The 27828-nt window shown below is 47.4% G+C and overlaps 1 protein-coding gene across 12 annotated transcripts in view; it reads right to left on the bottom strand.

Moving 5' to 3' along the window:
* Gtf2i (general transcription factor IIi) overlaps nt 1-26003 on the bottom strand; it is a 75790-nt gene extending 49787 nt beyond the window's left edge. For 11 of the 12 annotated variants that reach the window (XM_085682048.2, XM_085682038.2, XM_085682052.2 and 8 more), the window contains exons 1-5: nt 8187-8290; nt 7023-7161; nt 1234-1368; nt 281-464; nt 123-151 (exon numbers count right to left, since the gene is read on the bottom strand). In XM_085682048.2, coding sequence (XP_085538174.1) covers nt 123-151; nt 281-464; nt 1234-1368; nt 7023-7161; nt 8187-8285 — 586 coding nt within the window. In that variant the 5' untranslated portion in view covers nt 8286-8290. Of the gene's footprint in view, nt 1-122; nt 152-280; nt 465-1233; nt 1369-7022; nt 7162-8186; nt 8291-25669 lie in introns of those variants that run through there. The other variant, XM_087903570.1, reaches the window with a different exon arrangement.
* Between the last annotated feature and the right edge of the window lie 1825 nt (nt 26004-27828).

The following is a 27828-nucleotide window of genomic DNA, read 5'->3' as shown; positions in this document are numbered from 1 at the left end:
CATGTATTCACCTCATGAGCCGCCACAGGTTGTTCACTAACCCTGACTCAAAAATGTCTTACATCATAGACTCAAAATCAAAACTCCAGCAGGCTACCGTGTAAACAAAGGAATGGACTCACCGAGGAGTTTCTTCGGCTCAAGGAAAGGTCTGCATGAAAAAAAAAATACAAAACCATGCATAAGCAGCAACACAAACAGCATCGGGATTAAACAGCTATACAAATTCGGTCAACACGTATGAATGAACACATGGGCAACACAGGAGAAAGCACCTCACCTCTTAATGATGAATGAGATCCCTGCCTTGTTCTCCAGAATCCACTTCAAGGTTGCAAGGTCGTAATGCTCAGGGTGCTTGAAGGCAACGCCCTCAGGGAGCCCTTGCACCACCACAGCCGACTGGTCACGCAGCATCTTCTCGTATGGCACAGGGACCACTGTGGACTTGCCTAAAGCTTTTCCTGGGGGAGGAGAACACGGGATTAGCATGTCCAGGGTCACAATTAAAAACTGAATCACTGCGGCTGGGAAGATAACTCGGAAGGTGATGGCCATTTAACCACGAGGACCCAAATGTGGGTCTCCAGCACCCACAGAAAAAGGTAGGGTAGGCTCACTGTAATCCCAGTGTTGAAAAAAAGGAATCCTGGGGTTCACTAGCTACCCAGTGCATGTCATCAGTGAGTTCCAGCTTTAGAAAGAAGACCTGTCTCAAAAAGTAAGACGGAACTGAGCAGTGGTGGTGCAGGCCTTTAATCCCAGTACTCAGGAGGCAGAGGCAGGCAGATCTGAGTTTGAGGCCAGCCAGAGCTACACAGGAGAGATGGCTCAGTGGCTAAAAACATTGCACTTCCAAAGGACCTGAGTTTGATTCCTAGCACCCACACTGCAACTGTTGTTTTCTCTTCTTTTGAACTCTTTGGGAACCTGCCTCTCAGCTCCCAAATAAATACAGAAACCTATTCTTACTTACAAATGCCCAGACTTTGCTTGACTTGCTTTTAGTTGCCCAGTAGAAGAGACACAAACTACTGCACAAACCTGAGTTTGATCTCCCAGCCCACATAAAGTGCAAGGTGAACCAACTCCACCAAGCTGTCCTGACCGACATACAAAAGTTCCCACACCCACAAACGCACATGTACGTAAACATAAACACAATGTTTTTAAAAGACGAAAATACCATTATATGATGTATTTTTCTCAAATTGTAGAGTGTCGTGTTTTTACCATAGCAAAAACAGAAATAATCCTCCACCGTTTTTCTGAGTGTTTCAATCTCGACAGCATCCACACTCATCCGATTCGCTTGGGTTGTGGCTTTCATCTTATGCATCTCTGCAGCCTTTTCTTCTTCTTCAACGCCTGTAAAACAATCAGGGGGGCAAAGGCTCACATCCACTGTCCCAGTCTGCGTCTCTGTTGCTGCGTCTCTGTGGCTTACAGCCAGCTGACAGCTCGTCATCCACGGAAGCCACTGCAGAGGCCATGGAGGGACAGTGTTCACTTGCTTCTCGACCTCCTTTCTTACACAACAGAACCACCTGCTCAGGGCAGCACTGCCTGCAGTAGGCTGGAGCCTCCCATATTAGTCGTCAATCAAGAAAATGCCCCTACAGATAGACATGGCCACAGGGCAATCTGCTGGGGGCAGTTACTCAGTTGAGGTTCCCTCTTCCTGGGGAACTGGTCAGGATCAAGCCGACACACATTAGCCAACACAGCCACCTCATTACTACTTTAGAAGGAGTATTTTTTATTATGCCTTTTTCTTCCAGTCTTCCTTCCCTTCTGCCTCCCCGCCTCCGTTTTTGAGTTAAGATATCACAAAACCGCCTAGTTCTGCCTCACTGTAGAATATGGAGCCACCAACGGTCCCGAAATCTCAGCCCTTCGCTAAGCGCTGGATTTACAGGCATGGCCCACCATGCCCAGGCTCTATACTCTAATTTGTTATAAAAATTCAAGTGGAAAAAAATGAGGGGAAAATTTAAAAACGAAAACTTAGAGCTGGGCATGGGAATGCACACCTTTAGTCCCAGCACTTGGGAGACAGAGTCAGGCGGACTTCTGAGATTTTGATGTCAGTCTGGTCTACAAAGTTGGTTTCATGACAGCCAGGGCTCTGTTACACAAGGAAAATCCTGTCTTGAAAAGTCAAAAATAAATAAATAGATAAATAATGATAATAAAATAAAAACTTAGCTGGGCAAGATGCCTTATACCTGCAATCCCAGCAAGTGGGGAGACTGAGGCAGGAAGACAGAGGATAAATTCCCAGCACCCATATGGTGACTGAAAACCCTGGGAAATACCTGTTCCAGGGAATCCAGTACCTTCTCCTGGGCTGTGTGGGTGTGGCATGTAAGTGGTACACAGACACAAAGGCAGACAAGAAAACTCATACACATAAAATAAAAACAAACACAACCTTAAAAAAGCAAAAAGATTTGGCAGTTAGTTGTGACACTACATGAGACCATAGCACAAGAAAACAGAGGGCTGGGAACATAGCTCAGTTGGTGCCAATCATGTATGGAGCTCTGGGTTCAATTTCCAGTGTTCCTGTAACCCCAGCACTTCAGGATCTAAATGGGCAGTGGGGAAAGAGAACCCAGGGACTTTTTTTTTTTTTGCTGTTTTTATGTTTTTCGAAACAGGGTTTTCCAGTAGCTATGGAGCCAGTCCTGGAGCTCTATAGACCAGGCTCGTCTCAATCCGCCTGCCTCTGCTTCTAGAGTGCTGGAATTAAAGGTGTGCGCCACCACCGTCCAGCTACCAGGACCCTATAAAACACCCAGCTTGAACTCCTAGCCTTAGGCTTCTCCTGTTGCAAATGTAAAAAGTTGTTACTTTCCTGTTCTCAAGAGGATAAAAAGGGTTTAAATTAATCTGGTGACGTCAAGACAGGTCACTGTTCTGTGCACCTGGAGTGACTCTCCTAGGGGAGCGCAGGATCCAGTGCCGCCTTTTCACCTCTGAAACGCACCACGAGGTCTGCCCTTGGCCTGGTCACAATGGCCAAGAGCTATCCAGAGATCAGAGGATAGTCACCCTCTGCCCCACCAGAGAGAGTTTCAGACCTCTGTGACTACTTTCTATGTTACAGTCTCTACCCTGTTGTGACCATGAACCCTTGGCCTCATCTCAGTGAGATATAAGGAAGGTGGATATGAAAAGCCATTTCTGTTGAAAACGGGCAGAGCATCAGCAGCCCAAACACTGGCCCAGTGTGTGCCTGAAACCTTGCTGGCAAAGTCTAAAAGGACCCATGAGCTGCATGGAACTTGTCTCAGCTAGATGACACTAGACTAAAGCCATGTCACAGGCATGAAACTCGCACTACCAGGAGCTGCCACCTCGAAGGCCTTCCGCCTGCCCATCTGGAGATCAGACAGGAATGCGATGGGAACCAGAGACAAACCCGTGTTGGAGGACCAAACCACCTCTGAGCCGTGGCTGAAAATGAGGTTTCAGAGGGGAATTGGAGAGTCCCTTAGAGACTCTACAGGGAATCTATAGGATATTTTGAATTAAGAAACTGTGGCTCGCCAGGCATGATGGCACACACCTATAATCCCAGGAAATGGGGCTTCAATGCCTGTCAGAGCCTGTGTGCTTTCATCACGCGTTCTGAGCACTGGCGGCATCAAAAACATCTCGGAAAGCAGAGTTAAAGGAAGCCTAAGTCTCCATGGCCAAGGGACTAACGGGGAAACTACCTAGGTAGGTGTGGCAATCCTACCAAGTCTGGCCTCTCCGTGGGACCACCTGCTCCCTAATGACAGACTGGCCATTCCTATTCAAATGGACGAGAGATATAGGGAGGGAATGGGCAACCCATACTCAAGACTTCAGTTTCTTTCCTCTCTATCTCACTATAAAGGGGGCAAACTGGTTCCAAGATTCTCCAAAGGTTGCCCCTCAGCTGCCTTCTCACACATGGAGAATTAGACCCGCAGAGCCCTTGTCAGCAGGCAAGGACCCAATACCCCCTGGGATGTTCCCCCTGCAGTCTGGACACACCACATCCACAGTCTTCTCATTAGCACAGATAAGACAGGGTGTGACAGGCTTCCAAGCAGTTGGTCACCCCAAGCCTAGTCAAGTCTCAGGTTAGACATACAAAAAGGCTGATACTTCTATTAGCTGGCTCGTCCTTTTGATCATGGGTGTTTACTACCTGTGGTAGTTTGAATGAGAATGGCCCCCATAGGGTCATATGATTGAAAGCTTAGTTCCCAATTGTGGAACTGTCTAGGAAGGATTAGGAGGTGTGGCCACATCAGAGGTTGTGTCATTAGGAGTGGGCTTTGAAGCTGCAACAGCCCACGCCAGGCAAAGCCCAGTCTCAGTCACGCAGTCGGTCAATCTGTCCCTCTCTACCCACCTCCCGCTCTGCCTGCAGCTTGCAGATAAGATATACATTTCCAGCTGCTGCTCCGATGCCTGCCTGCCAGCATGCATGCATCCAGACACCCAGCCATGTTAATCATGGACTAACCCTCTGAAACTACAAACCCCCAAATAAATGTATAAGCTGCCTTGGTCATGGTGTTTCATCAAAGAAGAAAAAAAAAAAAAAACCCAGTAACTAAGACAGTGCAACTCACTCATGACCCTATAAAAGTCAGACGCTGAAAGAAAAGCTTCTCAATGCCTGTCCCAATGAAAGACCTAACAGGTGAGAAGACTCATCTGGAAAAATCTACGCTGGCTAGAAAGAGGTTGGGCAGGGGCTTTGGGTTCAGCCAGAGGTCCTCAGACTCACAGTGTAAAGCATTCGGTTCAGTTTTATAGAGGAACAAACACCTTTTGTGTATTTAGGTCATTTAGACCTAAAGCACGGTTATGGCAGATCACTCCTTGTACTATATAAAGCCTGCCCTACATTTCTGTACAGTTTACCTGGGAACATAGTTTAAAGGTAGGCATGTGCACAGGAACTACTGGATTATCATTTATGAAGTTTGGGTTAATGTGTTTTATTAAGGTGGTGCTACATAGCACTATCTTCCAAGCCAAACAACCGCCATGATGTCCGCTGTAGCGACCTGCAAAAGATCATCACAGCCAGGCCTGCTGACTGCTCATTGGCTAAGTTATTTGTCTCAAAGACGGCTGGATGCTATTCCAGAAAAGGAACTTGGGGAACTTAAGCAAATTACAAGAGTCTGAACAAGTTATAAAAGGTAAACAAAAGGTCAAAGTTCAAAATGTTGATGTCAAACTTCTGCTTGCTGTTAAACCTCAGCAGAGTATTGGTCTACTCTCAGTAACAATTACAAGAACTGGCTTACAGAATCAAACTTATTTGTTTCATTTTTGCCCAAGATTTAGCTAAATATTTCACAAAAGTTAAAAGGACCAGATTGGTTTTCAACAGCCATATTTAGAGGTTATACTAAGGTGGTCGGAGGGACCAATACCCTATAATTGAGGGTAGTCATAGCTATGCGGAGTAATACACACCTTTAATCCCAGCACTGGGAGGCAAAGGCAGGCCTGGTCTACAGAGCAAGTTCCAGGACAGCTAGGACTGTTACACAGAGAAACCCTGTGTCAAAAATTCAAAAAAAAAAAAAAATTGTGTAGAGTCGCCTGTTCTCTTGTTCAAGGAGGTCATGGAGATCTCACCTGGAAAGCTATATAACCAGTGTCCAGCCTACAAAGAGGAAGGTCAATACAGAAGAAAACTTCCCTCAGTCATTTCAAGCCAAGCCATGGTCAAGTTAGGCCTTTGACTTCTCTCACATAGATGGGGTAACTGCTAATAGGCAGGGGTTCCTCTCAAGACCATTTAGTCCTGTGGACCAGATCCTCAAGTTCCTTGACAATAAAAAAATATAAATGTGATTAATGCTGGCTACCTGTGTGATCTTTATCACCCAAGCAGAAAAGTATAGCCAAGGAGAAGACTAATTACCATGTTTTGTTTTGTTTTGTTTCAAGAAAGGGTTTCTCTGTGTAGCCCTCCAGAATTAAAGGCATGTACCACTACCACCCACTGGCATGTTTCTTTAATAGTTTAAGGAATCACATTCCCTGGGCATTAGGATTAAATCCATTGAGATGTTATTTTTGTTTTCATTGAGATGTTGTTTAGGCAACTATTTCTCTCTAATGATTTTCTTCTTCTCAGAAAATAGGACACCATGATCTTAGTTCACTTCAACACTGCAGAGCCTACCTGCAGCCCAAAGAGATAGACCGCCACGATGTGGCCACATCTGAACCTTCTCAAGAGCCACCAAGTTAAGAGTGTTCTTTCTCCTAGACCTATACCCCAGACTCCACCATGAGGCAGCTAGAGGCCATTACTCTGTCCGCCAAGAGCAGGGAGGGAGAAACGAGGGAGGTTAGAGGAACATAGGTAGGCAGGTCCTGAGATGCTGGCTTCTTGTACCCAGAAGACGACCGCAGAGAAACGTGAGGGAAGGCTTGGAGGCTGTTGCCTAAAGAGGACCAGGAGGGGGAAAGGGAGACCAAGGAGTCTCCTATAAAAACCACCCAAGCCAGTGTCTGTCCCTTAACAGGCCTAGAGCTTTTAGGCTTCCAGAGCCTCGAATTCTGCAGCTTGGCCTTTTGTCTTCCAGAGTTGTTCAGCTTTGCCCACTCTTAAAACAAATGCACTCAGCAACCCCACAGACAATTACCAGCACCCTGCTCACACGGCCTTCTACATGACCACTTGTCAGGGACTTGTCTTGAACCACGCCTATAAACACATCAGAGGATCTTCTTTTTCTGGCATAACTCACTCTTAGGAAGTTTGAGATGTCTTATCTATAAATAATTATATTTAAAATCTACAAACTACACACGATAAAAACACTCCACTTACCAGGCAGTGGTGGAGCATGCCTTTAATCCCAGCACTCAGGATTAAAGGTGGAATTTGCCCTGTGGATCAGAGGTCAGCCTGATCTACAGAGCAAGTTCCAGGACTGGATCCATAGCTACTGAGAAATGCTGTCTCGAAAATACAAAACAAAAAAACACTCAAACACTCCACTTACAATATTTTACAAAATCTTTTTGGAAATCTTTTCTGGTATTGACAAAAGCGCGTCCTCTTTCAGTTCCAACAACAAACACATCTGTTTCATACACGGCGATGCAGGCCACCTCAGCCTTGGACTTGGCCAGCTCTTTACACTGAAACAGAAACAGCCAAAGTTATATTACATGTAGCTATTTAAAAGCACCATTTCTTTCTAGATAAATCTAAAACTCTAACACTTAAACCATCTTAATATTGTGAATTAGAGGCCAGCCTGGTATACAAAGCAAGTTCCAGGACCACGAGAACTGTTACACAGAGAAATCCTATCTCAAAACCAAACAAGCAAAGAATATGAATGAGAGCAGAAAATACTTGAGTGTTTAAGTCCAATTCCTCAAGAAACTAGCTTACATTTGTAGACCTGCACTTTCGAGGCCGGAGGGAGGGCAGGGTCCAGAGAGTCAGTGTCACTACATTGGGAAGGACTGATACCCTAGACACAGCGAGGTGATGCTAGGTGAGTAGGAGCCGGAGAATTAGTGCCACCATCCTGAGAGGAGCTCTCAAGCCACTTGAAATGGCCACAATGCAATTCCATTCCGAAGGTTTTTTTCTTTTGGTTCTTTGGAGTTTTTCTTGGTATACTGAAACAGGGCTCCTTATATAGCCCAAACTATGCGAGAACACAAGATCCTCCTGCCTCAGTTCCCCAAACACTAGGGTTCCACTCAGGTTCTGATTGGCTTTCTTAAAGCTACTCCAATAAGATTAAGGATTTTTAAGAACCTGAGGGCAAGGGATGTGCAGGGCACAAGGCTGGAGCCATGCCTAGCTTGAGCCTCAGCACAACAACTTTCTAAAACATCAATAAAATGACTTGAAAGCTCAAATCTTGGAGCGGGAGGATGTGGCTCAGCTACCAAAGTGCTTGCCTTCTATAATCCTAGAAACTGGGACAAAATGATCAAAAACTGCAAGCTCAGCTGGCCTCAAAAAAAAAAAAGAGGCCTAGGGGTACAGAAAAGTGCTGGCCTAGCACAGTCAAGGACCTAGGTTTAAACCCCAGCATTGCAGTAATTAATTAATTAGTTAGTTTCATAGAAGCACAAGCATCTTCTCTAGAAGACCAATCCTCTCCACTATGAGCAGAACGTTGGCAGAACTACCGGTGTCTCACCATGGACTCCAGGGCAGACATGAGGAACGTCACCACCATTCTGCTCTCCGAGGACTCCTCATCTTCAGCAGGCAGTGTGGACATCGCTACTTGGGCCATGATTCCTGCACAAGAAACACAAGAAAGTGAATGTGGGAAGGCATCCCCAGGTATCCATCACAGCCCGTGTCACTTACAACTTCATGTATGCTTCATGTTTACAGCTTCATATTTTCTATAAATAGGATATACGTTTAATTTTCCATAGCGTGACATTTCCACAAAATTAGCTTAGTTCACACCCCAACCGAACCCACATGACGCCCAGCCCGCGTGACATGCTCCCCAGGCAGGGAGAGCAGCCACACTTCATGATCCAATTCAGAGGAAAGCAACCGATTCTCCCCGAATGCGGGAATAGGAGGAGCAGGTGGCAGAACTGAGGCTGCCAGGTACCGGGTAGCGCCTACAGCTCCTCTGCAACACAGCATGGTTATCACTTCAGACACACTCTTGGTCTGTGGTGTCAGCAAGAAGGCTCAGTCAGCCGGGCGGCAGTGATGAGCGCCTTCAATCCCAGCACTCGGGAGGCAGAGGCAGTGAATTCAATGCCAGCCTGATCTAAAGAAACCCTGTCTCAAAAAAAAAAAAAAAAAAAAAAAAAAAAAAAAAACCATAAAATAGATGTCAAAAGGACTAGAACCCTTGAAATTGCTGGGCAATGGTGGCATATGCCTCTAATTCCAACACTCAGGGGGTAGAGGCACGTGGATCTCTGTGAATTTGAGGCCAGCCTGGTCTACAGGGCAAGTTCCAAGACAGCCAAAGGGACATACAGAAACCATCTCGAAAGACCAAAGCAAACAAACTAACAAACAAAAAAAACCTAAGAGATTTATGTAATTCAGCCACTCCACATTTGGAATTGTAGGCTTACATTGGTGTTTGTTTTTCCAAGTTCTTTGTAGACCGGGCTGGTCTTTAGCTCACTGAGATCCACCTGCTTCTGCCTTCTGAGTGTTGGAATTAAAGGTGTGCGCCACCACCTGGCATACTCTTACATTCTAGCAGTGTGTGAACAGAAGGAGTGTGAGCTAGGCACACAGAGCACTGGACTTTAAAGGTGCAGCTCAGGTGCTGAAGTGCTTGTCTGGGCTCCACCCCCACTGCTGTGCACAGCTGTAGTCCCACCACTAAGAGGTAGGAGCAGGAGGATCGGGAGTTCAATGTCATAGTAAATTATGGACATAGTAAAATAGGGCCTGCCTGGACTAATGACCCTGTCTCAAAAACAAAAGAAAGAAAATTCTGACATATAGTAGTTTGAATGAGAATGGCCCACATAGGCTCATATATTTAAATGCTTGGTCAGTAATTGCTGGAACTGTCTGAGAAGGATTAGAAGGTGTAGCCTTGTTGGAGGAGGTGCCATTAGGAGTAGGCTTTGAAAGAGACTTCACACAGAAGTTGTCTCGGTGCTTTCCACAGCAGTGGGAAAGTAACTAAGACAGGACTCTTGCTACAGCACAGAAGAACCTTGAGAGACCATCAGTGCAGTAAGTCAGGCGCCAATGCAAGCCTACAAGTCTAGTCCCACAGGGGGTCTAGAAGAGTCAAATCGTGAGACAGACGTAGAATGGAGGCAAGTGGGGACAGAGGGGAGACACTGAAAAGAGTAAACTTAACTCAGGTGCCATTGTGAAAGTCTGGTCCCACACAATGTGAACAGTTAATGCCGGGGAGCCAACACTTGGAGAACAGTCAATGTGGAACTTGCCGGGGAGCCAACACTTGGAGAACAGTCAAGGTGGAACTTTTATGACGCTACCTTGACAAAGTGAATTCAGAAGCAACAACAAAGACACCACAGACACTCCATTAGCACGCGGCGGGGACAAAAGACAGTCTGAGGTAAAATTTAAACCAAATACTCTAAAATTGATTTTCTATAAATAGTATGCAAATCACACGCCTGTTAACATTACCCCTTTCAACTTACATAGATTCTATTTTAAGCAACAATTTTTACCTTAAGGTGAGCTTAAGGATGACTGAAATATTACATCATTCTAAAGCCGCCCTATGCATGCGGCTGCGCTGCAGCTGAGAAGCCCAGCACAAGGCCTACAGCACCACTTTGCAGGATGCGCAGGAGAATCCGCCCTCGCTCCTAGAGGAAGACTGATTCCTACTAGCAAAGGCTGGGGTTTGACTGTGCCTGCCTTGACCTCGGGTACTCACTTGACCAAGCACTCACTTCTATCCACTTAGGAGAAAGGCTTTGTACTGAAAACCAATGCACCTCCAGCCCCATCTCACATTTGCAAACACACACAAGCAACCCTGTCTCGAAAATCAAGGCCCCCTACCCCGTGGTGACTAGGGCAAGAGATGGAGACACAAGCCAGCAAACAGCACACAGGAAAGCCTGTTAAGAATGCAAGAGTATGCCAGGTGGTGGCGCACACCTTTAATTCCAACACTCAGAAGGCAGAAGCAGGTGGATCTCAGTGAGCTAAAGACCAGCCCGGTCTACAAAGAACTTGGAAAAACAAACACCAATGTAAGCCTACAATTCCAAATGTGGAGTGGCTGAATTACATAAATCTCTTAGGTTTTTTTTGTTTGTTAGTTTGTTTGCTTTGGTCTTTCGAGATGGTTTCTGTATGTCCCTTTGGCCGTCTTGGAACTTGCCCTGTAGACCAGGCTGGCCTCAAATTCACAGAGATCCACGTGCCTCTACCCCCTGATTGTTGGAATTAGAGGCATATGCCACAATTGCCCAGCAATTTCAAGGGACATATTCTAGCAATTTCTAGTCCTTTTGACATCTATTTTATGGTTATTATTTTCTCCCAGATAAACCTGTGTAAATATGGGCTAGACAGAAAGGCGGGATAAATAATAATTTTTCCATAATCGCAGATATTCACTTAAAATATACTTCATTATTTCTGAAAGCTCATATTCTTTCTTCTAAAGCTCACTTTTTAAACTTTCCAGCAATCAATCAATCAATGAATAAATGAAATGTTCTCATCTTACACATGCAGGGCTCTGTCAAAGCCATGTGGTTCTGACTGGAATCAGAACAAGAAACTAGGATGACATTTTATCTACTGCTGGCTTCAGGACTCACTTGCCATAAACCTGCCCTAAAGTCACCTTGATGTGCTTTAAGAAACTGGAGAGCCCTTTCATCCCAGCACTCGGGAAGCAAAGGCAGGCGGATCCCTGGGAGTGAGATCCAGGCCAGCCAGGGATACACACCATCTCAGCCAGAAAAGGGAGCCATGAGCAAAACATGTTACATGTGAGGCAAGCAAGCATGAAATTCTCAAATAAAAGACTGTATTTACTTTTTGTGTAATAGAAGACAAACGCCGCCCCATCACAGCCCACAGTGCCACGCACCCCTGCTGCCAACTTCATTACTGGAACTGCTCAGGAGGGGAGCGACAGAACCCTGGAAGGGAAGGTGCTGTGGAGCTGACTCTGGAGGCAGGAGTCCAGCTGGGCTTGAGTCCAGCTGCCCCTTTTGTCAGGGGCTCTATTACCTCACTGACCTGATCTTTGTTGCCCCAAGAGGCAATTTCCTGAGCAGTCTTCATATGCCGACCATTTACAGAGGCCCTCACCCGGTGACAGTGTCCCTCCCCACCTTTTCTCAGAAACTGCAGTCCAGGACGGTACCCAGGTACCCAGGTGTGTCTTCTATAAACAAAGGGGCTGTCTGAGGCTTCATTAATCCTTTCAGTGCGAGTCCCTGGGTTCTATCCCAGGACCATCCGAAAAGGGAAAAATGAACTGAAGAGAGAAGGCAGAGACAGGACAACATCAGACCTCCACTTCCTGGAGGAGTCACATGAGGGTCTGGCTCCTCAGGGTGTGTGCATCTCCCACACTGCAGAGGAGGTGGGTGTGGGGAGAAGACAACCACCACCCCAGGCAGAAAACCACCCCAGAGTGTCCCTCCAGTGTGGGAGCCAGCACCACATGCCGTTAGTTATATTTAAGCTAAGATGAAAGCAAATTAAAAATTCAGTTCCTCAGGACCACTAACCACATCTCAAGCACAGAAGAGCTATCTGCGCCTAGATCCAGCGTTTTCATCATCACACAAAGTCCTGCTGGAAGGCTAAGAGACCTAGTCGTATAGGAGCAGGGGTTAGGCAAGGGCTGGAAAACAAAGATGCTCAGCCAGTAAGCGAGTCTCTCATCTCGGCGACAATGTTCTCCACGGGTTTAGTGGCACAGAACACCCACAGAAAAAGATGGAAACGGACAGGCTTTCTGAAGAGAACACAAATACAGCTTCAAGTCATGTGTCAGTGGGAAGTGACACACTGCCAAAGCCTAAAGGGCTGGGGATGGAGCGCGGAGCCTGGAGCCGCGCAGAGTGGTGACCTCGCCTCAGGGGTTAATGGGTGTTCACATTTTCAAACAACTCTAAGTACCTACCTACGGGCACAGCAGTCTAACAAATACTGCCATGGAGTTTTCAACATCTTGGTAAAAGTACCTTAACGTTTTACATATTTTAAAGATTCTATTTCTTTAGAGAGGGAATGTGTGTGCGCAGTTTCTCTGTGTATGTATCTGTACCTGTTAGGGTTCCTGGCAGGTGTGAGCCACCCCATAAGGTTCTCTGTAAACAGAGTAGCTAGCCCTCTTAACCACTGCGCGACATTCCTGGCCCCTATTTTAACGTTTTTTGTTTTTGTTTTTTGCTTTTTTAAATATTTATTTATTTATTATGTATACAATATTCTGATTCTGTCTGTGTGTATGCCTGCAGGCCAGAAGAGGGCACCAGACCTCATTACAGATGGTTATGAGCCACCATGTGGTTGCTGGGAATTGAACTCAGGACCTTTGGAAGAGCAGGCAATGCTCTTAACCGCTGAGCCATCTCTCCAGCCCTATTTTAACGTTTTTAAAATTCTCAGGACTGAAACAATCTTCATGGCTGGTATGTGATCATCAATACCAGGAACATATAAACCCACTAACTCCACCAGACTTAACAACACTGAGGAGAGTCGAGTGGCTTTCTAAAGCATCTTTCCCCAGACCCTGTGCAATGCCCGGTGGTGGCTATACTATTTATGGTGGCTATAAACTGCCAATCATTCCCAACTCTTGTTCTTTGAACTCTGGAAATGTTATGGTGATGTTAATGCCTTTGCTGTTTGGCTCTGGGTTTTGTTTTCACATTCATTTGTTTGCTCAGTGTAGGGTGGGGATGTGCCACCGTGGATAGATGGAGCTCAGGGGATAAACTGTAGTCATGTGTTTTCTCCTCCCACCACATGGGTCCCAGGGATCCCAGTTACCAGGCTTGGTGGTTAGATGCCTTTACCTGCTGAGCCATCGTGCTGACCTAATTCCGAGTGTTTTTATTCCATTATTTATTTGTGTTTTACCCGGATGCATACATGTATGTGCCTGTGGTAATCAGAAGAAAGGTCACATCCCCTGGAACTATGGTTACAGCTGGGTGGGAACTCCCATGTGGGCGCTCAGAACAGCTGTCAGTACTCTTAACCACCGACCCAGCTCTCGAGCCCATAATTCTGATTTTATTTTTAAATTCAGCATTACTCTTGTTTGAAGTGATTTGATATCTGCTTAAAACAGTGACACATTTACTTATACTATTCTTTGCTTATTCTTGCGTCTCAAATCTCCCCCCTGCCTGACATCAATCCTTCAGAATCTCCTTCCAGGGACAAACTCTGGTTTTATTTGCTTAAACTTCTTCCTTCTTGAGGGCATTTTTACTGAAATGGAAACTCGGCTTAATAGTTCCGTTCTGCACACTGCAGCCATTTCACCTCTTTGGGAGTTGTTCTATTTTGTCTTCCACGGCCGCCCCGAGAAGTCGTCTGCGGTGTCCTTAGAAGATGTCCCCACCCACACATGTAAGCCCTGCATGTTTCTGCGGTGTTTTGTCTTTGCCCTCCGCTGTGTCACCATGTGTGTATGGCAGGTTTTCTCCCATTATTACTCGCAGGGCTTAAGTACGGGCTAGTGTCTGGTTGGTGAAGACTCGGTTGCCACCTCTTCAGACCCTGCCCACACCTAGGCTGGGTCAATTTGAGTGGCTAGCCACAACAAAGATCACCCAGGACGGGCTCGATCAGCACCAGCGTACAGAAAACTGGACAGTTCTCACAAAGCAAGGCCAGCAGCAGCATCATGGGAAAGGAATGGAAAAGCAGGCCAGGTACACAGAAGACATCCTCCTCCTTCATCATCGCTATTGGGGACAGGGCAAAACCCTGTAGATCCTGGTTTGTTCCTGTTCACACACACCTAGGACAAAGTTTCATTGTGAACGAGGCACAGAGAGACAGACAGCAATTACTGCAATGCACTGCGATAACAGCCAAATGGGATCTTCTCTATATACTCACCCTCAGGCCACTGTCATGGAAATGAAGACTGGCCTGGAGTGGCTGGCATGTGTACTCTTTGGCCAATTTTCACGACTGAACACAAAACATAGCCAATGTTTGGGCTGCTGCCACCTCTACAGTGGTGTTTGGGTTCTGTAGCCCCAACTAGCTGCAGAATCTGTGCAGCCAGTCCTGAGTGGGGTGATAGGCACCTGGCCTGCTATCACAGCCATGCACCCACGTCCAGGGTGAGTTTTCCATCCACAGGCTCAGTGCCTTCTCCATCTGCACCAGGTACCTGTCTCACACTGTGGCCATGACATTAGCGTTCTGGAGAGCCACAAACATGGTGTTGATTTCCCTCTCCTTCTTCACCAACTAAATTGTCAGATTCATGACAGTCTGGTCTGACTAGCCAGGACTTTCACCTGTTCACTTAGCAGAGGCCCCTTGAAGCTCCTCTAGCACATCCAGGCAGCCAGTAGTACTCTTGAGCTTTGGGGCCATTGTTAAAGCACATGGAAGTTATGTGAACCCAAGTGGTGGATCAGGATTGAAGACCAGTGCAGCTAAGCAAGCACTGGACACAGGGAGGATCCCCGTCCAGCCTCTTGGAGGCCACAATCCTGCTACTGCAGGCCAAGCATCCTAGAAACTACCCACTGCTTGTTCCTGGCTTTTCCCCTCAGCAAACCCAAACTCCACAAGGCCAGGATGGGAGTAATGAGGCCACATGCCACAGTGCCCCCAACCTGTCATCTCTTCTTTACCACTTACTCTCCGACCTTGGGCTTTGCATTATCGATTGCTTTATTCCCTCTTCACTTCCCTGCTATGGCTTCTTTGAGCTGCTGCTGTCTCACAGCCCCAGATGGCTACTGTCGAATAGATGAGGTGCCTTCCCTCAGCTCTGAAAACAGACACCAACCATTCTCTCAGCGCTGCTTCTCTTTCCTGTTGGAGATCAGTATCAGGGATCAGGTTCATCTGTGTCCTCAGAATTCTGATCTGGTGCACCTCAAAACAAGTCAGTAATTAATTCCATGTAATTTTTTTTCTGACTATATTTTTGCTTTTTATTGATCCTTGGTGTTAATATCAGTAGCACCAAAAGGGGAAAGAGAATTTTTATAGTGAGCCAAAGAAGAGAGCTTTTGAAGATTTTCACATGTTATCATCAGTCTAACAGAAACAGATGGGGAGTGGAGAGGAGGCTCAAAGCAGGAGCGCTGAGAGCCGGGTGGTGGCGCATGCCTCTAATCCCAGCACTCAGGAGACAGAGGCTGGCAGGTTGCTATGATTCTGAGGCTAGTCTGGTCTACATACAGAGACCTTGTCTCAAATATATGTGTGTGTGTGTGTGTGTGTACGTGTGTGTACAATATATAAAATAAACTCCAAATTTTATCAACTCATTTGCAAGTCACTAAAACGTACAACAAAATTAAAAGCCTAAAAGAGACAAAAAAAAAAACCCTCTTGAATAATTTGAACTACCACTTAATTATATGGAAAAATGGAATCTTCAATCTCAAGAAACTTTTATTATTTTTTTTTTCTTGGTGTCAGATCCCCTGGAGCTGGAGTTGCAGACAGTTCTGAGCTGCCATGTAGAGGCTGGGATCCCAGATCCTCTGGAAAAGCAGCCAGTGCTCCTAACCCCTGAGTCATTTCTTCAGCTCCGAAACTTTTAATTTTTATAAAAGATATTTCAAAATGGTTAGTACTCAAAAAAGTTAAAATCCATCTTCTAAAATGTCACTACTCACTTTGTTCTAAAACAATGCCTAAACACAAAGATTAATAGTTAAGTCTGGTGATATCCTAGCAAGTTCAGCCACACTGCAGTGTGTGGGGTTCTCAATTGTGAAATACTATACTCCAGCAATCCGTCAGACTGCCAAGCCTTCCTCCCCGTGACATCAAGGATGTGTGGTAGACACCCCTAGTTCTGTCTACAGTTACCAGGCACTGAACCAAAAGCATCTGTTCATCATAACCCCAAACACCAACAAACACTGAGCACAGTTGATCTATGTCCACGTGGTAATTTTTATTCAAACTGTGTTCATAAATTTGTATTTTTAGATGTGTTTAAGGTAGTTTATTGATACTATTGGTTTATCTTGGAATCTTGACTTTTATTATAAAAGGCTGACATTTGCTTGATACAGTTGGTAAACATGCTTTTCCTTGTAACTAAGAACAGCAGTAGGGATATGGTGTGGCTCATGACATAGCACTCAGGTTAGTGAAGAAGCCCTGGGTTCCATCCCCAGAGCCCTAGAAAGGAAAAACATAGGCTTGGACACGCAGAAGCTGCCTGCTTCTGTTTTGCTTTGCAATGCTAGGAATCACACCTGAATGCCCACATGAAAGGCAGGTGCTCTGCCACCAGGCTACAGGCCAGTCCAGAACTCTGGCAAGAGGAATTCAGATCACCAACTGACCAGACACCTTCAGGTTCCCATGACCTTTCAGACCCTGTACACTGTAAACTTGTTGCCATCTTAAACCGGTTTCTAACTTCATTATCTACACCATTTATTTCAGAAAAAGGTTTTGAGGACTTAAGACTACACTATAATAATATTTAAATCCATGCACTGATCTCTTCCGTTCTCCTCAAAATTTTCAGCCTCTAATAAAAAAGCAAAACGGTTTAATTGAAAAGAAAGGAAAAAAACCTCATTTTTTTGGTCCCCAAGTACTGTCCCTTTACCAAGTAAAACAGAAGAGCCTCCACCTCAACCAAGTAAACCAATACTGACTCCAGAAAAGAGTACTTCTCCCAACAGAGCTCAAAGAAAAGACACCACAACATCCAGCCCTAAACACTTCGCCTGGGTCAAGTCACGAGGAAGAAAAGGACAAATCCAAGTTGACACAGATCCTGAAAAATGACTCCTATGATCTTCAGAAGGACAAAGATTGGAGATGTGGGTCAGTTAACAGAAAGCTTAGCTAGCGTAAGGGAGGCCCTGGGTTCGATCCCTCCAACCCCATAAACTGAGGTAGTACATGCCTGTAATACCAGTTCTTTGAGGGGTAAGGGACCAGAAATTCCCTAACAATGCATGAAGTTCCATCCACTGAACTGCACAAGATCATGTCTTTAAAAAATAGACAGACAGACAGACAGACAGAAATAGAAGGGGCACAGAACTCCACAGCCAGAATTGGGAAGGCACTGTGGTAACTTGGGGGTGCTAAGCAGGGGGTGGCAGGGAGTCTGAGAACAGCTACAAAGCGGCTTCTAGCTCAGACTACGGTAAGAACCTATCTTTTAAAAATAAACCACTCAAGAACTGCCGGGAAATGCAAGGTGCCCAAGCCAGCACTAGAGGCACGGCAGCCCTGGGGTGGACTAGGCTGCTTAAACCCAGAACCCACACTACCCCATCCCCTTTCTTTAATGGGGTGAGTGTGACAGGGGAACTAAGACCCACTTGATAGCCAGGGCTGGCCTGGGCATCACCATGTAGACCAAGTTGATCTCAAACTCACAGAGATCCATCTGCCTCAGTCCCAGCAGTGCTGGGATTAGATTAAAGGCATGCACCACTACACCCAGCAGGTCCCAGCTTTAATAAAAAGTAAAATTTTATCAACACCAAAAGTTGTTTAAAATATATTTATGATTTGTTATCAATAAAAGTTTAATTTGTATACCTACCTTAAATCTTTGCCTACAGATTCTCAGGCAAAAAGGTTGTGAAGAGTAGAAAATTTAAGTTGCTCTGCTTTAAAGCCAAGGTGAGATGAGAGTCATTAAGCCCAAGTCCACTAATGAGGCGAACAGGATCCAAAAGGGAAATCCTATCCACCCAGAAGAATCAGGGAAACACTCGAGAAAATGCCCACAGCAGGTGTAGCAGCACACATCTGTAACCCCAGCACTTGGGAGGTGAGGCCAGACTATCAGGAGCTCAAAGCCATCCTCAGCTAAAACAAGTTTGACTGGGGTCTGTGCTATTTCAGGAGAAAGAAAGGAAAATCAACACCCACCCCAACTCTCTCTCTCCTCTCTCTCTCTCTCTCTCTCTCTCTCTCTCTCTCACACACACACACACACACACACACAAGCACAGTGTGGAACCAGTGGTCAATTTCCTGTACTGCTCTTACGGAGCCCAATTTGTTTTTCAAGACTGAATCTCCATGTGCCTGGAGCCTGCACCCTGGGCTGGCTGGCCAGGAAGCCCCAGGAGCCCACCGGCTCCACTTCCCAGCACTTGGATTATAAACACACGCAGCCTGCACATCTTTTTATCGTGGTTCTAGGATCCAGCTCGAGCCCTCATGCTCACATAGCAAGAATTTTACCACCATCTCCTCAACCCCAGAGTCCAGCATTCTGAACAACAGGAACCTGCTCTGCCGACACACAAACGTGTCCTCTGACCTTACTCTACACATTCAAATCACCTGCATTTGAAGAACTGCATCTGGGTTAATTTTTTGTAGCCTAGAAAACACAATAGCCAATGCATCCACCCTTACCCTGCAAGGCTGTTCTGAGAATGTGACTAGGTACTCTGTACTTTAAAAAACACTTTACAAAATGCCCACTAAGTTAAGCCATACTAAAGGAAGCTAAGCAAACCTAAAGCACATCTTATGTGTCTTTTTATCTACGTGCCTATAAACGAACTCCAAACCTGAACTCAATAAATTAAAAGTAGCTCGGCTCTCAGCCAGCTGCTTTAATTACTACCACACTAAATAAAATAACCTATTTTCTGATGAAGCAGATAAATGAGGCGCCGTCAGAATGAATCAGTGCTTTCACATGCACAATGATTTCCTCACCTTATTCCAAATGCCTACCTTTAAAAATTTATAAACCAGGGACTTGTTTTGCCCAAGATCTAGACATGAGGCTCAGTGGTAGAGTCCATGCCTAGCACACAGCCCTAAGTTCAATCCCCAGCACCACAAAAATAAATACACAAATAAATAGACAAATAAACAGACAGACAATGCAGGGGATGGAGAGATGACTCGGCATCTAAGACTTTCTGCTCTTCCGGGGACCAGAGCTTGGGTCCCAGCACCCATGTAAGTCGGGTCAGACTTACAGACAAAGTGACAGAGCTTTGTCACTGGGCACTATTCTGAAGAGTTGTAGCCCTCCTGAACTGACCTTTGGTCATGCTGTGCCTCCACTGTGCCTAAACACAGCTCTTTCCAAAGTCTTACATTGTGCGTTAGCAGTCACCTCAGCTTTCTGGGACTAGTGTGCATAGTGCTATGTTTACTTCCATTTCTTTTGCTTTTTAAATATACTTTAGTTTTTATGCTTAACATTTCTTAAAGCACAGAGCTGAATTTCTCGTTTTTAAGATTTATTTTTATGCTGGGCAGTGGTGGTACATGCCTTTAATCGCAGCATTTTTGAGGCAGAGACAGGCAGATCTCTGTATAAGGAACAGAGTGTTCCAGGACAGCCAACCCTGTCTCGGGGGGAAGGGGGAGCAGTATTTTTATTTATGAGCAAATGTATGCCTATGTGTATGTACGTGATTCAGGTGTATGAAGAAGGTATCAGACACCCCAGAGCTAGAGTTATAGGCTGTGAGCTTCCCAACATGGGTGCTGGGAACAGAAACATGTTCTCTGGAAGAGCCGTCTCTCCAGCCCCGCACTGGTATTTTGTAAACACTGGCTTTGAATGTTTAGATGTATACTTAGCCAGCACAAACATTTCTTTGCTGTGAATGCACTCTGCCAAAGCCTATATCCAGTAAATGTGGAGGCTAAAGTTAAGCCCTACTCGAGAGTCACTATCCGAGAGTCACTGTGTCCTTCTGCATCTGTGATGGATGGCTGTGTGTAGAAGGCTCAAGAGCGCCACCTGGGTCTGAGACAATCCTTCACTGGACCTGGAAGTCACAGCTTCAGTGAGAGTGGGTCAGCCCCTGGAAACTGCTGTCCTCGGCTCCCCAGCAGATCACAGTCTGGGGCTGCTGTAGCTGACTTTCCTATGTGGGTGCCAATGAGTAAACCCCAGTCCGTATGCTCGCCTGGCGAGCACCTTAACAACTGAGCCAATCCCCCTTTTCTGCACATTTGATTGTTCAATGTGTGGTTGAATCCAACCTAATTTTATGTATTTGTTACAAATAGTCTACAAATAAACTGTCAAGTGAGAAGAGAAAAGGTGGAAGTAACAAAAGACTGCACTGGCAAATTTGGGGCTAGAAGCTAGGGTTGACACTCAACGCGGGAGCCTCTGCACTGGTGAAGCATGTGTGAGGACCCAGACCACCACTCAGAAAATGAGGCTGGAGCTTCTTCCTCATGAAGGCGCCAACACTTTTTTTTGGGGGGGGGGGGGCGTTGAAATAGGGTTTCTCAGTAGCTATGGAGCCAACCCTGGAACTCGCTCTGTAGACCAGGTTGACCTCAAACTTACAGAGATCCGTCTGCCTCTGCCTCCCAAATGCTGGAATTAAAGGTGTGCGCCACCACCGCCCAGCAAGCCAACACTTCTTACATGGTGCTTCTATGCTAGTAAGAGATTTGCCCAGATCCATGCAAATTCTTTCCAAAGAAAACATTCAACAAACAGTTGGGCATGGTGGTGCACGTCTTTAATCCTAGCACTTGGGAGACAGAGGCAGGTAGATCTCTGAGTTCGAGGTCAGCTTGGTCTACAGAGCTAGCTCAGCCAGAGCTACACAAAAACCCTGTGGGGGGGGGGAGGCATGAAGTTAATGGGTTTTATATTCTTGGTTTTTCTGCCCTTTTTCTTCTGTGATCAAATGGCATATGTTGCCATCCTTAGTCAAGACGCATAAGTGAGATAATGTAACTTTAAGTGTTATAGAATCTAAGACCAGGGTCAGGAAGTAGCTCAGCAAGTCCAAGGCCTAGACAAGGGAAAGAAAGTCGACGACCAAGACCAAGCGCATTCACCTCACTGCATCTCTACTGAGTTCCAGGTCAGCCAAGGCTACACACACTGAGACGCTGTCTCAAAACAATGGCTGGTATGAAGAGCTCCAGTAGCCTACTACATCCACCAGTGATGGGGGGCTGGGGTGCAGCTAGCAGAAAGGGCTCCTGGAATGAGCAGACGCCCTCTTTCAATCCTTAGTACTACCAAAACATAAAGAAGTGTTGGCTCTCAAAGATACAAAGTTTGAGTAAATCAATGCTTTAAAAGACCCAAATAACAGACGCAGCTTACTGGTAATACAGGTCCTGAGATAGACCTCTAGCACTACATGTGTTTTCGGTCTGCTTGGGGGTATTTATGTATGTGTGCATATATGTGTGTGTCTGTCCATCTACAATGCATAGGCAGAGGTATGTAGAGTCCTACATAGTTGAAGGAAGACAGTATAAGAAAACTCTCAGCCTTCCTGCTCAGGAAACCATACCCAACCTTTTTTTTTTTTTTTTTTTTGGTTTGGAGACAGGTCTCACTCCTGGAACTCGATATGTAGACCAGGCTGGCCCTGAGAGGTGTGCTGGGACTGAAGGGGTGAGCCGCCATAACCAGCCTAAACTGTTTTTGATCGCGTCACAACCAAAAAAAGTCTCCAAGCCCTCCAGTGATCTCTAGCTGGGCCAAATATTCTCACTTTCTCTCTGGCCAAAGTGGTGACTAGCAGACGGGCAGTGCAGAAACAGGGCAGGGCTGCAGGAACAAAGGAAACATCAGCAGAGCTGCACTGGGAGAGTGGGCAGCAGGAAAACCGCGGAGAGGGCAGAGAAGGCTGGGGAGCAACAGATCCTAAAGACAGCAGTCAAGCGCCACGCTCCGGCCTACAACCCATCCTTCCACCCGGTGGGGACTGTGGGGCGCTTCTCCCAGCACACCTGGTGGAGCCCGCCTGGGTCTGTTCTCCAGCTGTGAAGGGGGGGCGGGGACTGCTCCATGACTGAAATAATAAACAAGACGCGAATAACTGTAAGTGAGCGGAGCTTCAATTTAACTCGGCACTTGAACCCACAGCCACTGTTCAGGCTGGAGGTGAGTTCTGTAATTACAATTTACTTTTTTTTTTTTTTAACATTCTCAACCAGGGCTGGAGAGATGGCTCAGCGGTTAAGAGCACTGACTGCTCCTTAGAGGACCTGGGTTCAATTCCCAGCACCCAAATGCAGCTCACAACTGTCTGTAACTCCAAGACCTGACACCCTCACACAGACATACATGCAGGCAAAACCAATGCCCCAAAAATAAATAAAATTACATAAAAAACAATGTTTAAAAAAACCCTCTCAACCAGTCTTCCAAGCAATCCAGAATAAACAGTTCCATTTATTTCCACTTGGACCCTGTGTTTAAACAAGTCTTAGTGGCACATGCCTGTAATTTAAGAATGCTGAGACAGGAGGACTGCAACTTACAGGCCTGCCTGGGTGACACAATTAGACACAGTCAAGGCCCCAACCCAGACCCGCAGCACCACAGCCTCCGGAATGACGTCATCAGTCCTTACAGTAGCAGAGGGCTAGAGAACCCCTGGCTCCCAGATGAAAAGTCACGTGCCCCGCTTACAGAGAGAAAGTACCTGACTTCTCTATAGTTGGCCTTGTCTACAACCGGAATTTCATGAAGGGGCCAAGGAGCACACCTGGCACTGAAAACAGACTCGAGCACAGTCGCTGACACTGCACACTTGACCCTGGCAGGACATGGGGACTGGGGAAGGACCTGACCAGAGTCTGCCACTCCTCAGACTGGGCTGCCTTCCCCAGTACATGGATGTACTTAGTCTTCTACAACTTTGATATGCTATGTTTTGTTGATATTGATGAGAAACCTGCCCTTTCCTGAACAGAAACGAAGGAGTGGTGGATGGGTTGAAGGGTGGGACAGACGGAGGGAGGGGCTGGAGAAGAGGTGGGAGGGGAAACTGCAGCCGGGATATAAAAATAACTAAATAAATAAGTAAAAAGAGCAAAGGGATGGAGGCAGAACCTAAGCCCTCCCCAAGGTCTATCATCCCAGCTGTTCAAGCAGCTGAGGCAGGGGAATTATCAACTTTAAAGATGACCTGGGCTACAGAGGGAATTCAAAGCCAACCTGGGCAACTTAGCAAAACTCTATTTGAAAAAGTAAAACAGGGGTGGCGGTATGACCGAATGGAGAATGCCAGCCTAGAATCTTTGCTTGCCTAAAGAGCATGCTAGATTTCATTCCCCGCCCTCTGCAATGGTAAATACGGGAATTAGCATGTCCCTGCCCAAGGATGACCCAAGGAAAAAAGAGAATGTAGTTCATATTTCTACAAGGTAAAAAAGAAAACTCATGACCCCATAACATAAAAGACCTTACAGAAATGACTACAGACGAGTGATAAGTTTCCGTGCCTCCAGGGTGTGTAGATCAAGGGACTAAGGCAACAAAGGAGCCCGAGGAAGCAGACTTAAAAAGAAAAGAAAAGAAAAAAAAAAACAGCTGTAGAAAGTATCAGCCATTCCACATCCGAAATCAGGTGCTTGTGGGTCCCGTACCTGCACCCCCTTATTTGCAAACCAGCTTCCCCTTTGCCCTGGAAACACCCAGAGACAAACAGGCAGGCTGAGCCAACCACTGCACACGGTAGCCAAGAAGCACCGCCTCGCACCTCACCTCCCGTTCCCAAACACAGCGGGCGCCCCACCAGCACCTTCTCAGACCTGCACTCTCAGCAGCCGAGGAGCACAAAGCCGGGAGGCGGGACAAAACTGAGCTAGACCTGCGATCCTAGCACTTACAAGGTGAAGAAGCTCAAGGCAAGCTCCGGCTACATATCAAGTTCCACGCAAGCCTGAGCTACCAAATACCTTGCTTAAAAATGAAAATATCAATAAATAAGCAAAACATGAGCAAGAAGTGGTTGCACTGGCCTTTAATCCCAGCATCTACGAGGCCGAAGCAGGCGGATCTCTGTGAGTTCCAGACCAACCTGGTCTACAAGAAGAGTTTCAGACCAGCCAGGGCTACATACTGAAGTTTCCCGCACACACACCCCAGCCCCGCAAAAAGGTAAAAATTTGATTTAAAAAAAAAAAAAGAGTACAAGAGTAAACTTTTTTTTCCATCCCTCCTCTTAACCCGGACGTTTGGGTGCTTGCCCAAACCAGACCGATTATTTCCATAGCCTCAAGGCTAAAGTCTTCCTTCCGGTCATTGTGTTTATTTCCATCTCCTCCTTTCTCCCCCCCCCCCCACAAAAAAAAAGTCCTGGCCCCGCGGGTCCCGCAAGCCAACAGCTTCGGACAAAGCCCACGGCTGGGCTCCACCTGGGAGCAGGGCGGAGCGCCGGCCGGCCAGGGCGGGCGCTGGCTACAGAGCCTGAGAGCTCCCGCCCCCCTGCCAGGGCCCCCGCCGCAGTTACCAGGGCACCGACGCCCCGCCCCCACCGTGCCCGCCGGCCAATCGCGCGCGTCCTGCTGCCCTACAAGCAGCGAGCCCCAGATACACACACACGCACGCACGCGCACACACATACATACACACACATGCACACACATACACCGAACCCGAGCGCGACCCCACGGGGCTCAGGAGGGGCCTTGGCACCGCGCACGGGCGCGCGCCCCCGGAAAGCCGGCTCAGCCAATCAGAGCTAAGGAGAAGGCTGCGCGGCCCCGCGGGGTTCGCTCGCTCGTTCACGCGCGGGGGGTCGGCTCGCGCGAGACCATCCCTCCCAAACACCACCCCCCTTCTCCCCCGACCACCACGCACGCTTCTGTCTATAATATACGCACGCGCAAGAAAAAATAAATAAATAAATAAAAAGATCGCCGCGAGCCCTCCCCCACGCGCCACGGGTGCGCGCGTGCAACTGTCGTTTCCCCCCTCCTCAGCCGCCCCATCCCCCCCAAGCCTCGTCGCGTCCGCTGCCAAGGCCCCCAAGTAGAGTGGACTTCGGGGTGGGGGGGGTCACAGCGCGTCCGTCTCCTCACCCCGGAGTTGTCCCATCGTCACTCACAACGCGCCAAGCGACCCCAACTCTCACGCCCGAGTCGGTGCACAGGAACCCGACGGGGGCAGAGTATCGAATAAAGACGCCCCTGTTCGTCATGGCACCCCGAGGCTGGAGAGGACGGCGGAGGGGACACGAGGGAAGGGGACATTCTGAGGCGACAGGGACTCACCCGAAGTGCAGCCCGGGAGGGTCGGGGAGGGGGGGATGCGGACAGCAAGCGGGTGTAGGCCGGAGGGGCCTCGGCTGAGGCGAGCTGGCGAACGGGGTGGAGGTGAGAGGGCGAGGGGGGCCCGTGCGTCTCGGCCGTGCTCCTGTCACCGCCGCATGGCCGCCCCCAGCGGGGCCTCGCTCCTCGCTCGGATCGCCTCGCGCGGGGGGAAACAGAGAGGGACGAAGCCCGGGGGTGACCGCGGCAGGCGGGCGGCGAGCGCGTGCAGGGAAGCGGGGGGGCGCCGGTGCCCCCTTTTCTCTGCTCTCCGAGCTTCTCTCTCACCCTCCTCCTCCTCCTTTTTTTCCCCCTTTTTTTTTTGCTTTTTTTTTTTTTTTTGTTCCTCGAAGGTGCCGCTGCGCGTGCGCACAAGTAGCACCGCCCACCGGGAGTTGTAGTTCTAAACCGGCGCTCACCTACACGATGGATGGGTACCCCGAACTATAACTCCCAGACAGCCTTGCGCGATGAACCCAGATTCTCTCCCCACCGCCCCCCTTTAGGCCAAGCCGAAGCGCCGCGGCGCCCGGCCCTCTCCGGCTAGGACTGTCAATGGAGGCGCGCGGGTGGTGGGAGCAAGAACATGGCTGCACCTGGGGCCTGCGCGGCCGTCCGGATGGGGGAGGGGAGTGGGGTGGAAAGAAACGGAGACCTAGATCGTGGTGCCCTCCCCACCTTGCTTCTGCTGCAGGCCACAACTTCCACTTAAATAACTCTTTGCAACCTACATTCCCTTGCAAATTACAAAGTTGGGGACATTGCAAAGACCAGGGGAGCCCCGGGACTGGCCTGTCGCCTGTTGTGCAGAGGGAAGTCCCCCAGCTCCGGTACACAAAGAACTCAATGTTTTCAGAGCTGGCCTTAGAAGCAACCAGAACGGACTTGCCCTAACTTGGGACAGTCAACGGATGGGAGGGGGTGGGGAACTCGTAATTTCCATTTCTCCTCTCTCGAATACTTGCACACCTCTACGGCTAGAAAGAAAACTGGAAAGATTCCGATTGTTCCCACAACTACAAAGGTTTAACTTAAAGCCCCTCCTCCGTCCATTATATTTAGTTTTACTTCTCAACTATTTAATAGGATCAATGACTTTCGAGAGTAACAACTAACTGTTCATCGAAGTTAAACTCAAAAGTTTAAAAAGCCCGTGTCTGAAGAACGTGGATGTTAATGAGGAGCACTAAATTGGGTGAATTTGTGGTATTTGTTCGTCTGTTTGTTTTTTCCTGCCCACCCCCTTCGCCAGACGAATATTCGGGCGCCCTCCCCCACCCGCTGCTTCTCGGTAGGTGGCGGCCACAAGGCTTTTTCCAGCCTCCCAGCCTCTTTGTCGCTTGCTGGAAAACTTTCCGTGCAAGCCAGTCTTTTGATGTAGTTCCAAAACCCTGCCTTTGAATTCGGGTTCAAGGATTGGCGTTCCCTGGTGGACTTTCTTGCTTGAAACCGCACCCACAAAGCCTCATCTAGAATCTCCATGTTGGATTTCTTTGCACTCCACGGAGTCTTTAAGGATCCCTGGGAAGCAATCTGATTACAGAAGCCGCCTACGTTTTTTACGATTTCCCCCTAACAATATTTACACCCTTCGTTTCCTTGCCTAATCCGATTGTGCCTGACTCAACTTTGTCGAGTCTGTCCAGAACTATTCATTAAGTTGTCAAAAGAACAACTTTCTCTTTGCACTTGGATTTCACTGATCTTCGGAATATTTAACTAAATCCCAAACTCCCGAAACAGGAGTCCTGCTCCTTTGCAGCAAGGGCTGTGTTCTAAGATCCATGCCAGAAATTAAAACAGTTCAAACTTACATACAGTGATTTTTGTTTTCCCTATACATGCTTAGGACAAAAGTTCTGCAGAGTGTGGTGATGCACACTTGAAATTCCAGCACTCAGCAAGTCGAGGCAGGAGGATGGACACAAGTTAAAGGTCAGACTGGTCCAAGTGGGGAATTCAGATCTGCCAGGGCTGCATAATTTAAAATTCCGTCTCAAAACACAAATAAAGACGGGAAACATTACAAAGTTGTTTGTTTAAATAGACACATAAGATTAAAAGTAAGCAATACTAAAATTGAAGACTTAGGACCAGGATGTAGCTTAGTGGCAGACTGCTTG

The sequence above is a fragment of the Myodes glareolus genome, chromosome 2 (genome assembly GCF_982192425.1).
Source record: "Myodes glareolus chromosome 2, mMyoGla1.1, whole genome shotgun sequence".
Classification (NCBI taxonomy): Eukaryota; Metazoa; Chordata; class Mammalia; order Rodentia; family Cricetidae; genus Myodes; species Myodes glareolus.
Note: the sequence above shows the minus strand (reverse complement) of the source record. Positions and strands in the feature narration are given on the sequence as shown.